At 48.4% G+C, this 14,866-nt stretch overlaps 1 protein-coding gene across 2 annotated transcripts; it reads left to right on the top strand.

Moving 5' to 3' along the window:
* The first annotated feature begins 4,531 nt into the window (after positions 1 to 4,531).
* On the top strand, positions 4,532 to 13,031 carry LOC122187694 (high mobility group protein HMGI-C-like). Of its 2 annotated transcripts, none has more exons than XM_042885444.1 (5): positions 4,532 to 4,797; positions 5,258 to 5,344; positions 5,762 to 5,809; positions 8,339 to 8,426; positions 10,395 to 13,031. In XM_042885444.1, exons 1-5 carry the CDS (start codon positions 4,708 to 4,710, stop codon positions 10,478 to 10,480), a joined length of 399 nt encoding a protein of 132 aa, XP_042741378.1. In that variant the 5' UTR covers positions 4,532 to 4,707; the 3' UTR covers positions 10,481 to 13,031. The 2 variants fall into 2 exon arrangements, with proteins under 2 accessions (XP_042741378.1, XP_042741377.1); XM_042885443.1 differs by lacking the exon at positions 10,395 to 13,031 and adding an exon at positions 9,790 to 10,028.
* The last annotated feature ends 1,835 nt before the right edge of the window (positions 13,032 to 14,866 follow it).

The raw sequence follows: 14,866 nt of genomic DNA, 5'->3' as shown, positions 1-14,866 counted from the left end.
TGTACAGATCCTCTATCTGTAGTCCTCTGTAAGCTTACATGCTTTGTTTTCTGAGCTGGCTGTTCTACCAGCAGGGATCTGCTGGAGGTTGGCTTGCTAACTGAACTGCGTTGAAAGTTCTTCCTATTAACATACACAGGCACCAAATTGTTTAATTTTTTTTCCCTTGCTAAATGTTCTTCAGCCTATGCTTTTCAGATAGTTGAGTCAGGCTGTTCTTATAGACCTGTAAGAATCTTATCATATTCACAAGTGTTGAGCTCAGGTTGGAAAAGCCATAAATGACAACCAACATGCTCAGGAGAAATGATCACCTGCACAGAACCAGCCTCACAAGATGGAGGAGATCTGACCCACGTGTTTAAATATATCTGGTAGAGTGGGCTCCAAATGGAGGAGAGAAATACTGCTGCTGAAGGGCTGTGGTGCAAAAATGAATGATGCTAAATTGGCCTTGAGAGCATAAGACCAAAGAAGATGTAGACCAGCCACCCAAAGCTGTGAGGGAAAGCATCTAGAGATGTTATTTATGCCTGCAGTGTGATTTATAAGGCTGTGACAGTTAACCTGCTTTTGACACAAGCTTGATTTAGTGGCCAGAACTTCCTCATTTCCACAGAAGAGTCTGCCAGATAAGGAAGGGGTGCCTGCCAGAAGGCCACTGCCACTGCTCCTCCCCAGGGAGGTGCTGCAGTGTGCTGCCCTGCTTCTCGGATAGAGAACTCCATGGGGCACCGTGACAAGCTGCAGGACTTCTTGCCCCGGGTGAGCTCTGAAAAGATGTGAGCATTTGATTTCTCGAAAGCTGAAAGTGATTTCTTATAACACGTGTGCAGATCATTCCTGCAATCTCTGAGATGAAGGTTTCTTTCTGCCCTGATTTCTTAATTCCCTTCTGTAGATGCCTTTTCTCCTCTGTCTGATGCAGGGTGTGGACCACATCTTCCCACCTCTTGCAGGGGGGACTGAGAGGGACAACGTTTGCAACTGTGAAGCCCTCTGGCTTTGTTTTGTCACGCATGACAGCAGTGGAAGTTGTGCTTCGCAGGCATTTTTTCCTGTTATTTCAGAGACAGCAGCAGTGCTAAGGCTATAATGAGGGCTCTCCCATGATCATAAGCATAACTCCCATTCCTCTCGGAGAAAAACGCTGCATTTTGTACGTGGGCACTGCCCTAGGTCTGCTGGCAGTGCTTGCTGCGTATCGCAGGTTGAGGCATAGTGCTAAACCCCCAGCACCCTGTGTCCTGCTGTACTTCTCCCAGAGACGTAACACAACATTTAGCCTCCCCGGGGAAGCAACAGGGATGGATTCTGCTGTGTGATTTGCCTCTCCAAGTCAGCACCCAGTTCCCAAGGCTCACTCTGAAGTCTATGGAAAAGGAAAAGCCCCTTGGGAACAGTACTCAGTGCCACGTATTGGTCTCCAGCTGCATCGCCGTCAGGTGGAGCTTTTCTGCCCTGAGAACTCTGGTGTGGGAGAGTTTTGTGGTGTGCCCTTCTACAGCTCAGCTGTAAGGCGGATGGGAAGCGCTAGGCAGCTAGGCAGCTCTGCTGGGACTGCATCAGGGACACAAGATGCTTTGCTTCAGGTGAGGGCTCCACAGCAAAGGCCTGACTACTGCCAAAAACACAGTCACCCATTGGTGTCATTTTCAGAATGCAAGCACAGCTGAGATAAAGGTCACCTGGGCTCACAGTCCTGTGGGTGGGTTTTGCGGCCCTCCTGGATGTGCAGGAAGGAAGTCAGCACCACTGGATGCTCCCAGCAGTGAGCGCAGCGACCCTAGAAAGCATCCTTGGCTTTTGGTGTGCAGTGAGAGATGGTATTGATTTGTTTTTCTCTCTGGGAAGCTTTGTTACAAAGCCTGAAGTAGAACTGCCATGCCTGCTTTTGCTTTGTACCCTCCTCTCTGTTGAGTCTTGTAAGCCCTACAAAAGCTCAAAGGAGTGATGCTTGTATAGTTCTGCCAGCGCTTTCCTTTCAGACCAGGCTTCGAGAAGCGTGTGCCTTAGGTGGGTGATGGGAAGGATGCACAAAGACTCAGCTGTCTCCCAGCAGTCTGTGTGCTTGCATGCCCTCCTGGCTGCGGAGAGCCTGCCAGCTATGTGAGAGGCATTGCAGAGCATGTCAGTCCGGCAAGATGTAGAAAATGATCATCTTGCAAGAAGCGGCTTTCTTTGCATCTGGGGAAAAATGACTTCTGTAAGCAGTGCTTGCTCCCACTTGATTATTGTCACGTAAGACCTTGATTTAATGCAGGTTTCAGCTACAGGAAGCTCACGAGAGAGGCTGTGTCAGTAAGAGCAATGGCTGTAGTGCCTGTCCCGACCGCACGCGTTTCTCAGGAATAGAGAATTAAGGCTGGAAGCTCTCCTGCTGCCTCTGCCAGAGGTGGTGTCAGGGTTCTGCACGTCCCCTGTGATGTGACCAAGCAGACAGCGCAGAAGAATAAATAACAAAAATGCTTAACTGTGCTGTGCTGATAGGAGGGCAGACTTTTATCACCCAGGCATAGGTACATGCGTTATCTTTGACAGTGCCCGCATACCCCATCATTCATCCCATCCTTTATGCTTTGGTGATACCTGGATAAATGGGGGGAAAAAGGCACATATATTTCTCAAGGACGTGTTCATGTTTCCAGCATTACTTTTCCATGCTAACATTATGACCTGAATCCAAAGAGGCACCAACTTGCTTTCCAGAGACCGTGTTGTGAGGCAGAAGCCATGCTGCCAGAGCAGCTCACCTCCTGGCAGGTATCTGGCCCATGCTTACCTGCTCTGGCAACACCCACTGCCTTCCTGCGGGCACAGGGGCAGGCTGGGGCTCACCAGGCATCAGACACCCCGCAGGGCCAGCGGAGGCACAGTTCTGGGCAGAAAATGCCTGGAAAGGGAAGAGTAAAAAAGCTGGACCGGAGGGCAGAATATTTGTTATCATCTCAATTAAGGCTCTCTTGTCATTGTAACATGAACATCTGATCAATCTACAAAGCTCTAGTAACAGTTTGTTAAAGCACAGCTTCTCTCTGAAAGAGACTGCCAATGCGTTTCATGTTTATCTCTCAGGGACTTGGTAGCAACCGTATGTGGCTTGCAAGTACAAAGACATGTTTTTTTCCTAACCGCCTGCCCTCCAGATGCAGCCTGAGCCCTGAGCTGAGCTCTGTCTTTCCATCAGCCTCTGATCAGAGTTCTGATAGAAGCACTCAGTGTGCAGCAGCACGTGCAAGCTGGGCCACAGCAGTGCGTGCAGAGGACTGCCAGGGCGTTCAGTAGGTAGCTGGGAACTGGAACTAGCTCCTGCTCACAGCATCACTTTGAAAACGCCCACACTGTTCTACAAGGGGCTGCTGTGCCCTTACGGCCACGCTGCCATTATCACCTCAGATGCAGCCTGCTGGGGAGACAGAGCACTCAGCAACACTCAAGGCAAAAACCTGACAAAGCTGCTTAGGGATGCACAGTTACCAGCTATTTATTTTGCAGTGAGGGTCACAGAGCAGAGAGGATTCATCCAGCATTACCAGCTCCTTCCTCCTCTCGTGCAAGGAGAGCAAAGTCCCAGGGGAGGTCATGTGCCTTGTCCAAGCCCATCAGCAAGCTGGCAGCTGTATTCATCTTCTTGGCTGGGGTTTGCCTCATGTGCAAGGAAGAGAAATGACCCCACATCCCATGCTGTCCCAGCTGAGCTTTTGCTCATGTTTCCTTCCATCTGACACCTGCTCTGGGTGTGAGGCCATGGAGGCCTGCAGTCAGCTTGCTGTCTTCCCAGCAGTAATGCCAGAGGAGAAAACTCAAGAAGCAAGGAAAGTCAGTGGTTTCCTATGTTCTCTCAACAGCTTATGATCTTGGTTATTTCTGAGAACAAAGAAGTCAGTTCAAGGCTCATTCCAACCAAAGCAGGCACTAAAGGGAGAATGGGAACTGATGATCCTGCTAATACAGAACTTGTGTAAGACCAATTAGCACTCAGGATTGAAGCAAAATCCAGGCTTGGGTGACAAGCAGGTAGTGAGCACAGAGGCTCAGTTCTCTGTGCTGTGTCACCTCGTCACTCCTGTGGCCCAAATGGTGCCTATTGAACCAGAGACAGGGAACAAACTGGGGAGGCAGCTCCAGAGCCAAATTCGCTTCTTGGACTGTTCGTACCCCAATACATTCTGGTGTAAGGTGCTCTGCTGTGGTATCTGATAATGCAGGAGCTCTAACTGAAGCTTTACTCTTGACTGCGGTGGTTATGACTTCCCTGCTGCCACTCTGCCCCCCACCTGCTTCCTCCCCAGACCAAGGAAGCCTACAAAGAGGAAATTTCAGAGAGCTGAAGACATCTTTGCCAGCCTGGGTAAATCTGGCTAGCAAAGGAGAAGAGTAGATGCAGACACCAACACATTCACTCACCTGTAGCAATCACCTCCTTTAGCTAAAAATCCCAGAAAGCCAAGAAATGGGCTGTGTAAGAGAACAGTTCATTAACATTTATACAGCACACTTGTGCTTCCAAATGTCTGCTGAGTCCCAGGCTCTCCCAGCTGATAAAAACTATTGCAAGCTGTCACACCTGATTCTCTCTCTCCAGCCCTGCAGGTAGAGGAAAATCTTTAACAAGATTGGGAAGAAAAGAGGAGACAATTTCTCTTTACTATTCTATGGGAAAACAAGCTGTTGGATTATTGTCTGGAAACTGTGCAAAGTGCCAAGATGAGCAGTGAGAGCCTGGAGAACCCTGGTCCCTCCCCATTGACTGAAGGCCTGAAGAGAAAGAGGGGAAGACCAAAGAAACAGCCACAGGTGAGTGCATGTCATCTATAGAGTCTACCTGAGGTGCCCAGCGTTAACCTGGTAGGATCTGTAGGCGGCCAAGAGCAAGGAAAGCCAAGGTTTTCTGTAGTAAATATTAAGGCTATTCAGGAAAGCAGCAGTGTGTGTGCCCTGGGGTGTCAGAGGTGTTCTGGTGTCCACATGGAAAGCTGCTCAGACCAGGGAGTGGAATGGGAGGAGCTGCTCAGGTCTCTGCTGCAGTCTGGAGACTTTCAGGTGTCACAGCCCTCTGTTTCTGCACCGGTAGTTGGTGCACAGGCTGCTCTGGCCCTGTTCCAGATGCTGTGGTCGGGATCCTAGCAACTCATCCATTTCACCAAGACAAAATGTACATGAAATTAGTGGTAAATGTGTTTCAGCATCAGGAAAAGCAGAGACAACCAGATAGGTTTATCAGGTGTGACCCTGCTGAATTTTCTCTTTGTTGCAGGATGATGCTGTGGGCTCACTGCCAGAGAAAAAGCCACGAGGAAGGCCAAAAGGAAGCAAGAAAATGAGCACTGTAACTGGACAAATGGTAACAGCAAGTGGCTTGTGTGCTTTAGCAAGGGGAGGAGAGATGCTGGCTGTATGAGAGGGACAAGTGGGGAGGTTTCTCTTGACGGCCAGGGAAAGGTTGCCCCTATTTTGGTTTACTGTCAGCTGCTGCTGTTAGACCTACCAGTTCTGCGACCTTTGTCCAAGCTGCCCCAGCCCTCCCGTGCTGCTGCTGCCTGCTCAGCACTTCACTGCTTTTGTGCTGCATGGTTTCCATGTACAATCAGCGCGATTTGGTAGGCGCTTCCTCCACAGCTGTCCTCCTCCAGCCTTGGCTGCTTCTGCTGCTTGTCCTGCAAGATCATTGTGCAGAGTTCACTTCGTCCGAGTGAAGTGTATTAATGGTGGTGCCCAGCAGATGCAAGAGATGAAAATATATCTGTTGTTTTCAATGTAGGTAGAACCTCCTGCTGGGAAGAGGCCCCGAGGAAGGCCCCGCAAGTGGGTGAGTGCAGTTCTCAGTCCTTCTCCTCTCTTCCAGGTACAGAGCTTTGGGTGGTAGTGGGAGGTTCTGCTGTGTTTGTTCTTCTCAGTCTCTCTGCAGTGACACAGAGCTGAGCTGGCCTGGGTGGCCTCACACATGTGGGAAGCTCTGAGTGCCCTTGCAGTGCCCCAGTCCATGGCTCAGCTCCCATAGCAGGCTGGGAGAGCTGCTGTGCTCAGGACGTGTCAGTCCATCACAGCAGTTTCCCAGGGCACAGATTCCATTCTGAGGCACAGGGGCTGTCATCTCAGGAGTCCTGAAACACTGCAGTGATTGCTCAGCATGTCTGTTTGTTTCTAAACAAGAAACTTAGAATTAAAAAAAAATTTTAAAAAAAAAAAGTGGAAAAAAAAGAATTAAAAACGGAAATGTAGTGACAAAACGGTGAGTGGGGCCAGCAGGAGGCTCTTCTCTGCAGCCAGCAAAAGATTAGTGAGAATCGGTAGCTGGAAGATAAAGGCTTGAAAAAAAACCTACGCTTATAATCAATAGGGATATTCAGTCCTGCAAACAAGTAATGGCCTGGGATCTCTCTTTGCAGGTGATTTATAAACCAAAACAAAACGCAGACAAAGCCACACAAATCTCACAAACTTTATTTATTGCACAGTTGTTACCACAGAGAATTGCAGGCCAAAGCCACACTGTGCACTCACTGCAGCAATCCAGAGGTGTGCAGCTGGGAGCCATGCCTCTTGTTCCCCAGGTTACGTGGATTGAAGGTATCACTTTAAAAATAAACAGAGAGGTGTTCCCTGAAGGCCTTGTGGTCTGAAACCTTCTCATGAATGAGAGGTTTGTCAGTGCTTGTGGAGTCCACTCACTGGAGTCCAAGCAGTCTCCAACACACCAGAAGTTATAAATTGCTTTACAGCAGAATTTCAGATTCCTGAGGCAAACGGGAATTTCAGGAAGCACAAAAGCTGACCATTAGAAGCTATTTTAACTTACAGCTCATGTGGGAGGAAATATCAGGAGAGGAGTGTTAGTGCTGAAAAGGAGCACTGATGAGAGCAGAGCAACACCACGCAGTATGCATTCACTGTTTAAAAGCCAGGGTAGAGGCTGGTATTTGGGTGGTTGCATGCAGACCAGCAGTCTGGGGCTGGTTTTGGTCCTTCCCAGGGACCAGGGAAAGTCAGGGCTTTACAGGTTGTTTGGGAGCAGCCCAAAGCCTGAAGGTTTAACCTTCACAATTGAAGCAGTGCAGTTCTGTTCTCAGCCTGGTAGGGAACAGAGCAAGCAACAGAGCTCTGTGGGAGGGATAAATTCAGTCCTCACTTCAGCTGTCACTGTGATGCAGGCTGAACTGTGGCAGGGAGGCTGCAGCCTCGGAGCTCTGTTACTGTAGAGTTCTGGTAAGCAAAGAAGTGAAGTAAATGCTCCATAAGTCTGGGGAGGGGTTTCAGAGCCTGTTTGTAAAACACCTGCTGGTAGAGCTGCCTGGTGGTGGCAGTGAGGGACTGTGTGTGTTCCTGTGCTCCTTTTCAGAACCATAGGGTACTTAGGGTTGGAAGGGACCACCAGAGGTCCACTTGTGCCAACCCCTGCTCAGAGTGGGTTTTGAAGAGCAGTGCTTGGGGTGCCCAGCCTGCAAGCACCCAGGGTGTGCTGAAGTCCTTCCCAGCACCTGACATCTCTTAAGGGTACCAGTGGGACAGGCAGCACCATTCCCTGCTGTTACAGACAGCAGTAGCTGCCATTCTGGGCTTAGGAGGGGCTGAATTCATGGAGCTGTGTGCCAGAGCTGTAATGTAAGGCATTGCTGCACACAAAGACATGCAGAGCAGTCTGTCAAAAACTTTTGTCCTTTAATGCATGCCAATTTGCAGAAGATGAAACTTTTTCCACACCAACTCTTTTGTTGTAATGCTTCAGAATGTTTTGCTCTCACTTTGTTTAATGAAGCATTGTGATGCCTCAGTTTAAAATTCATTTAATACCTGAAGAGGTTTTTTTTTCAGGGTAAGGGGAACCAATACAGAAGAAGCGGAGCAGACCTTTGGTTTTGAATTTTCAGAGGACAAAACACTTTGCATTTCAGGACAGGAAACTGTCCTGAAATATAAGAGGGGTTTTCCAGGCTGAAAAACCAGTTCTCCACACTGGGGAGGCTTTTCAAAGTCTCACATCAGACATGCAGTGGCTCAGGACAGACTCAGGCACCATTCAGAGCCTGCTGTGATTGTATGAGGACACCAGATGCTGCTGCCTGCTCTCATGTGCGTTAGAATCATAGAGACATAGAATGGCCTGGGTTGAAAAGGACCACAATGATCATCTAGTTCCAACCCCCCGCTACATGCAGGGTTGCTAACCATTAGGCTACAGGAAGGGACGTCAAGTGGGCATGCCTCCAGCCCTGCACAGCCTGGTGTAAATAGCACTGATTGAAAGCATCATCCTCTGCATCTACTTTGCACATTTGCAATTTTGTCTCCCTGTACTGATGCCACATGGCTGTTTTCGTTCTGGTGTATCTCCTCACAGCCTCAGCTGGTGACACAAGGAGCATCTCAGGAAGGCGGCCCTCAGGGAAGCGGTGACATGGACGCAAACTCAGCGTCTGCCATGCAAGGTTAGAAATTGGACAACCTGGATCCTCCAGGGCTCAGTGTGGAATCGTGCTCCTAGCAAAGCACACGCATGTCCCCACAGCCGCTCACTGGCTGCAATGCTTCTGCAGATCTGACCAACAGAGGAGTGTTTGGAAGGGCTCCAGGAACACAGGAGGGAAACACATTTCTGCCATCTGATTTGGTGGTGACTACTTGAGTAGAAGGGGAGGCAGAAAGCAGGGGACGGGCAAAGTCTCTATATGACTTCTTACTGACATAAATTTATCTGCGGCAATGGCTGCTGCTGTGGTACAGCTGAGTGAAATCTTCAGGCTGTGTTAAGATAGCAGGCTCTCACTTTCTAGTGAAGGTCTTACCTTACCTAAAACTGTGAAGAGCCCTCAGCATTTGGGATGTGCTGGTGTTACAGATTTGTCCCAGTCTGTTTCTTGTAGTCGGATCTCTCCTTCCAAGCTGTGCTCTGTGACAGCACATGGGAGATGTTCACATATCAGCAGCACAGCAGTCATGACACTGGCGCGTTTCTAGGCAGGGCTATGAGCTGCTCTGAGATGAGGTGACAAATAACAGGTGTTACTGTCCTGGGAACACACAGATGCACCATCCAGAGCCCCAGTTGCATTGCAGCCGTGGGAAAGTACAAATTCAATGCAGCCCGTGCTGCTGAGGGCTGCCCTGAACTAAGGGCCAGCAAAACCTGCACGCAGCTGAGCCCTACCTCCAGGGAGCATCACAGGAGGTGATTCATTACGTGCTTTCCCCTGAGTGGGAGGTGGCAGAGAGCCAGCAGCCCAGGAGGGGCAGATGTTGCCTTGCTTTGCCATGTGGTCAGCACAGCTGCTCCCTGTGCTCCTGCAGCACACCGTGTGAGAAGTGAGCCAACTGACACCGGGCGGGCAAACCAACCCCGGGTTCATACAAAGTCCCTGGAAATGCAATGTGATAAAACTGAAGCAGTTGGCCTCAGCTGCTCAGTTCAGCTTCCTCTGGGGCTCCCACTCCCATATCGCTTCCTGCCACCCAGCTGTGCACTGACAGCAGCAGGGCTGTGGGCGGGGAGCTCACCCACAGCACCTTCCAATGCTTGGGCATGACCCAAATCCACAGCCTGTGTGAATGTTCCTTCTCCCTGCAGTCTGGGCAGCAGCGTGAGCATGCTTCCCTCCTTTGCACTGAGGTAGGACCAGATGTGATGAAGCAGCATCACTGTGGTCTCTGTGGGTCTAGGCTTAACTTGCTTATCACTGCTTCTCATGCTGCCCTGAGATCTGCTACTAGGAGCCTGCAGCATGGTCTTCTGCTCTGGGCACAGACAGAGCTTCTAGCTACTGTGGGGTTGATCAGTTTGCTTTTTCCTTTCAGGTACGGGCTTTGAGTCCCCATGCTGTGGGAGGGCCCAGAGGAGCTGTGTGCCTCCTGGTCCTGCAGACTGGTCCTGCACAGCTCTCAGTGGGGAAAGGCATTTGTCCCAACTTCGTGTCTGCAGCATTAAAAAGAATTCCCAAAATAAACAATGGCCACCTCCCTGCCTTTCAGTCAGGCCTTTCTGGGGAGAATAAAGAAGCAGGAAGAGCTGAACGAGATATGTGCAAAACTTACAAGCCTGCCCTGGAGCAGCAAAGAAAGAAGAGCTGCTTTAGAGCTAGCCTTTTATTTTTCCTATGGCCTTTGCAGCTGGGTATCCAGCTCTGATTTTCCCATGTGTGTTTGCATAGCAGAAGCCAGGGAAATCCACAAAGACTGTAGCTCAGAGGCTCTCAGTAGCCCCACTCAGGGGCACACTGCCAGGGGCTGCCATTCACGTCAGGCTTCAGCCTAAAGCCAGCACAGCAGCACAGAAATGCTGCTGAGAAGTAATTTGAGTGCTTGGGAACAGATCCTTACTGCCTTTTAACCTCGCTCTGGCTCTGCAATAGGGCATCTGAGCAGACCTCTAACTCTCTGTCTCCCATTATCTTTCCCTATAGGCATCACTGGAAAAGACGGTTTCAAGCCCAGCAAAGCTGCTGCTGTTCGGAGGTCTCTGAGCAGCATCGCCGCCGCAGCTCAGTAGTGTGCTGCCTGCTCACGTCCTGCTGGAGCCAGAGGACAGGAAAGCAAGCAGCATTCTTACTGTCATATTTCAAATTGTTCTCTGCGATGATTTTGGCTGCGCTTTTCCCTCTGTTGTCTGCTGGCTTACCCCAAACATCCAAGCAGACTTAAGGGACAAAACAACAAATGATATCTCAGGGAGATGCCTTCCTCAGTTTGTAGTACGTTTTTTGAGGATACTGAACTTTTTTAACAGTGCTACAGTGACACAGTGCCTTGAGCTGCCACAGGTAGTGATAGTTCAATAGGGTGATGGTGTTGTCTCAGTTATATACACATACAGGAGAGGAAAACAATCTGCATAGCTGGCCATTGGACTCACATCATACCACCTCTGGTACATGATGGTGTAGTCCAGGAATTAAATTTTGTTGATTTGCTCATAGGGACTGCGTCTGAAAGATAGAGTTCTCCCCTCACTATACCACAAAGGAGAAAACAACCAAAAACCAACTTGACGGCATTTCCAGCTTACCTACAGTTGTTGCTCTAGTGGTCAGCAACTTGGATGCTTTAGAGGAAAGCTCACACCCCAACACACACCTCAGGGATTGACTCTGAAATATTTCTCCTGGTGCTAGCAGCTCAGGGCCATCTTCCATACCTCGCTGCTGCCTCATGGCACAGCCCCTGGATTTATACCAATTTTCATGAACATGTTTACAAAGCTTAGTTACAGCCACTGGATTTCATCACTTCCAAGGAGTGTCTGTAGAGAACCAAAGTGACTCAATGGCTGCTGTTTTGCAGAGCTTCAGGTTACAACTAAAATTACCGTTGCACCTGCGTGCATAATGTGCTCTGTGGGGTCCTCTAGTGTTGCAGCTGTGCAAACAAAAGCTGGCTGCTACCTCTCAGCCAGCAGCACTCACGTCAGCTCATGCTTCTAGTGTCGAAGAGCATCTTGCTATGTTCTGAGGAATGGGGATATTTCCCTTATCCCCTTGCAAACAGCAAAATCCTGACGGTATTTTCTATCTGGTGGATTCTCTGCCTGCCTATTAGAGGAATAAATTGGGTATTTCAATTATCTTTGACAGGATGTAAAATTGGCTAGCTCTACAGTGTTAAATATTTAAACAGAACATAATTGGCTTTAAATTTATGGCGGCTCATAGCAGAAACTCATGAAATGGCGGTATGTATTGAGCTCATTTATTATCCTTTCATTGTGTCTGTTTCCTTAGCAGGAATGTATTTAATACAAGAAAATACCTGCAGGCATAGGAGTTAAGAGGAAGGGCTGACTGGGGAGAGAGAATAGAAAAAAACACACTTTTTTTCCCTCTCGGTCACTTTGTCCAATCTGCCCCGTTCAGCATCAACCAGGGGCCTGACCCGGTGACTGTGCTCTCAGGTTTGCCCTAACAGTAGTTTCTTGTGTATGCAGTTTGGTGGTTTGGGCAGAAAACCCCATCAGAGAACTCTTTGTGCCTCCCCTGCTCCACAGCAGGGAAATCAGGGATCAGGTGCATCACAGGGGGTGACCTGAGCCCGCAGGATGAGGCAGACTGCCTCCTGCTGCCTGCTCACATCAGCTGGGACAACATGTGTGAGTCTGTCCCTGCTGACTGCTCCTCTGAGTTCAGGGCAGGAAACTGATCTTCAGTGGACATGAATTCATCTGCCGTTCATGTCTGCATTCAAAGGGCACTCCAGTGATCAAGATATCTTACCAACTTCTTTGCCTGATTGGTAATTGAGACAGATTTAGTATTTTTCTTTCAAGAATGTACTGTGTACTTCATTGAGCCCTATTACCTGAGAGCAGTAACTGCAACCACGAGGGACTGAAATCTCAGCTTCTCTAAATGGATTTGGTTTGGCATCTGTATGACTCGAGCTTTTCCTATGAAAACCAGGCAAACTTTCCATAGCTGGTGACGTGGTGCAGGGGTGGAATCTGCCTCAGCCAGATAGTAAATGCTCTGGGATCAGATCAGTAGCATTGCGTTGGGAATATAAGTACTCCTTCTCTTGGAAGCAAAACATACAGCATTTGCTACCTCTCAGCTGGGAAACCATGGGAGAAAACAGGAGCCTCTGAAAATGTAACTGCTTTAGAGCAAGCAGAATTCCATGCTCATTTGGGCTACTCTGCACATAGTCAAAATCCCAATCCATAACTTCAGCTTCCACTTTTATGCAGAGACTTGGAATGAAAGCCTACAAAAGGCAGGCGGAATTCCAGTCTTCTTCAGAGAAATAGGGTCTCACCCTGGATTTTCTTATTTGAAATAACCAACACTTTCTTTTTGCCATAGCTAGTCACATGGTCAGTGCAGCCAAATCCAGCCAAATCCTACCTCTAAGTAAATGCCTTTCCAGTGTTTCTAAGCTTGGACAGTTTGGGTCTGAATCGTAAACAGGTCACTGCAGTTGGATTAGAACAGAGCAGATGAGAGATCTGTTATCCAGCAAAGCTTTAAGACTCTCATAAATGGTTCCAGTTTGGACGTAGGCATAAAAAGAGTTGGCAATTTGCAAATGAACCTTGGAGTTTATTTTTAATAAAGGTATAAAACTTCTAGTACCTCAGGCATCTGCTCTGCCTCTTCTGTGTTTAACAGCCTCAGCACATGCTCACATCACTAGCCACGCTTGTTTCTGTATCTGAACCAGATTACCAAGCATTATAAAACATGACAGTTACTCGGAGCACCCACAGACCCATAAGAAAACAATAACCAGCACGAATGATGCAAGGAAAACCGCCCTGCCTAAACCCAAGTGTTGTGCCTACCATATATCTTCCCGCGCCTTGTGAATGGCTTGATCAGGATACAGGATAATTCTGCTTCATCCATGCACTTAGAATTCTCTACAGCTTTTGTCTATGCCACTCAGAGGTGGCTGACTGCAGAGCTTGCCATCTGAAGCCTTCCATGTTTCCTTCAGACTTTGAAAGAAGAGGGGAATTCACTATGTACAAATTTACCAACAGGTACTGGGGATACACTCCAGTTTTCCCCAGAAAATGTAAGCAGGGAAAAAAGAAAATCACACAACATTTCATGTAAATTCTTTCATTATATTTCAATGCTTAAAACACAGAATACTTGAATTCAATTACATCATAATGCTTCTGCTAGGTTGCACATACACTTCCAAGAACTGTGAGCGAAGGTGCTACTGAACTAAAAGAATACTCCAGTACAAGCCCAGCAAATATCCATGATATTCTTCTAGTCTTATTTTCCATACTTCTTTAACCCAAGGGCAGTTGTCACAGGACAAAACCTACTGCAGCAGGAAGAAGAGTTGAAGAGAATTCCCCTGCAGGAGTGTTTGTTATACAAGCTTTATCTCAGCACTGATGCAGAATGAGGTGTGAGGTTTTGTACTGCAGCTGGCAGATGCACTGCTCAGCACTGCGCAGTGGTCTGAGGAAACAGCCCAGCTTAGGTTGCCCTTTCTGGAGTGTATAATGACAACACCAACACAAGTTTCCATCCCAGAATTAGAGGGATCGAATGCTGGCAGGTTGGGATAGCCATGCACCAATGCCACCAGTCATGTCCCTGCCCTGCTGCAGAGCACAGGAGGGTGACAGGCAATGAGTGCCTGCTGCTGAAGGGAGGAATGTAATGTCTCTGCAGCTGGCTGTTCTCAGTGAGCACTTGGAGGCGATAAAGAAACGGAAGCTAGGGCTAGAGGAACGGGTCTGCTTTTTTAGCTGCTCACACAAGCATAACCTCTGGGAAGGCCCAAAAACAGTGGCCTCCAAATTCAGATTACATGGAGTATTTGTACCCACACCCTCCTTCCAACAACCTCCCTAGAGTGCCAACACCAGCAGCCTGGGAATGTCTCCTGCCATACCTTACCAGGCCTTGAGGACAGGCCATTTTCTACGGGTACTGACACTTTTATACTTCCCTTTCATAGCTCTCTGGTTTTTAAAAGAGAGAGAGACTGAAAAATTAAAGCAACTTAGTCCCGCAAAAATGTCAGAAGGGAAGCTGGGTCAATCAAGGCAGGGCTAGTGAGCTGTTCGCTGCGGGGTCAGTGGCATGTGTCCAGAAAAGGGTTCAAAAGAAGAAAAATCACAGTGGGGAGCAAAATACAGCACTTAGGAGAACAAAACTAGCTTGGAGGCCCAAACTTGCAACAAAGCATTTTACCTGAATTGCCACTAGTGAAACACCTCCTTATGAAAAGCTCACCTTTAGATCTGCATTCAAATTTTGGCTGGCCCTGATTCCCTTTTAACTCATGCTGTGGATGGAATAGGATCTGACAAAAGCAGGTGCTGCAAAAAACAAACAAACAAACAAACAAACAAAAAGCAAAACCAAACAAAAATATCAGTAGTGATCAGTACATAGCTGGGCACTGATGCTTG

This window comes from Lagopus leucura, unplaced genomic scaffold (genome assembly GCF_019238085.1).
Source record: "Lagopus leucura isolate 7727_CA_CO unplaced genomic scaffold, USGS_WTPT01 Super-Scaffold_100050, whole genome shotgun sequence".
Lineage (NCBI taxonomy): Eukaryota > Metazoa > Chordata > Aves > Galliformes > Phasianidae > Lagopus > Lagopus leucura.
The sequence above is the reverse complement of the archived record's forward strand: the minus strand, read 5'-3'. Positions and strand labels throughout refer to the sequence as shown.

Bases quoted from the DNA above. Each gene is read 5' to 3' on its own strand.
- LOC122187694 (XM_042885443.1), top strand. From the start codon at position 4,708: ATGAGCAGTGAGAGCCTGGAGAACCCTGGTCCCTCCCCATTGACTGAA. The intron at 4,798-5,257 runs GTGAGTGCATGT...TCTTTGTTGCAG, and splicing joins GACCAAAGAAACAGCCACAG to GATGATGCTGTGGGCTCACT. The intron at 5,345-5,761 runs GTAACAGCAAGT...TTTTCAATGTAG, and splicing joins GCACTGTAACTGGACAAATG to GTAGAACCTCCTGCTGGGAA.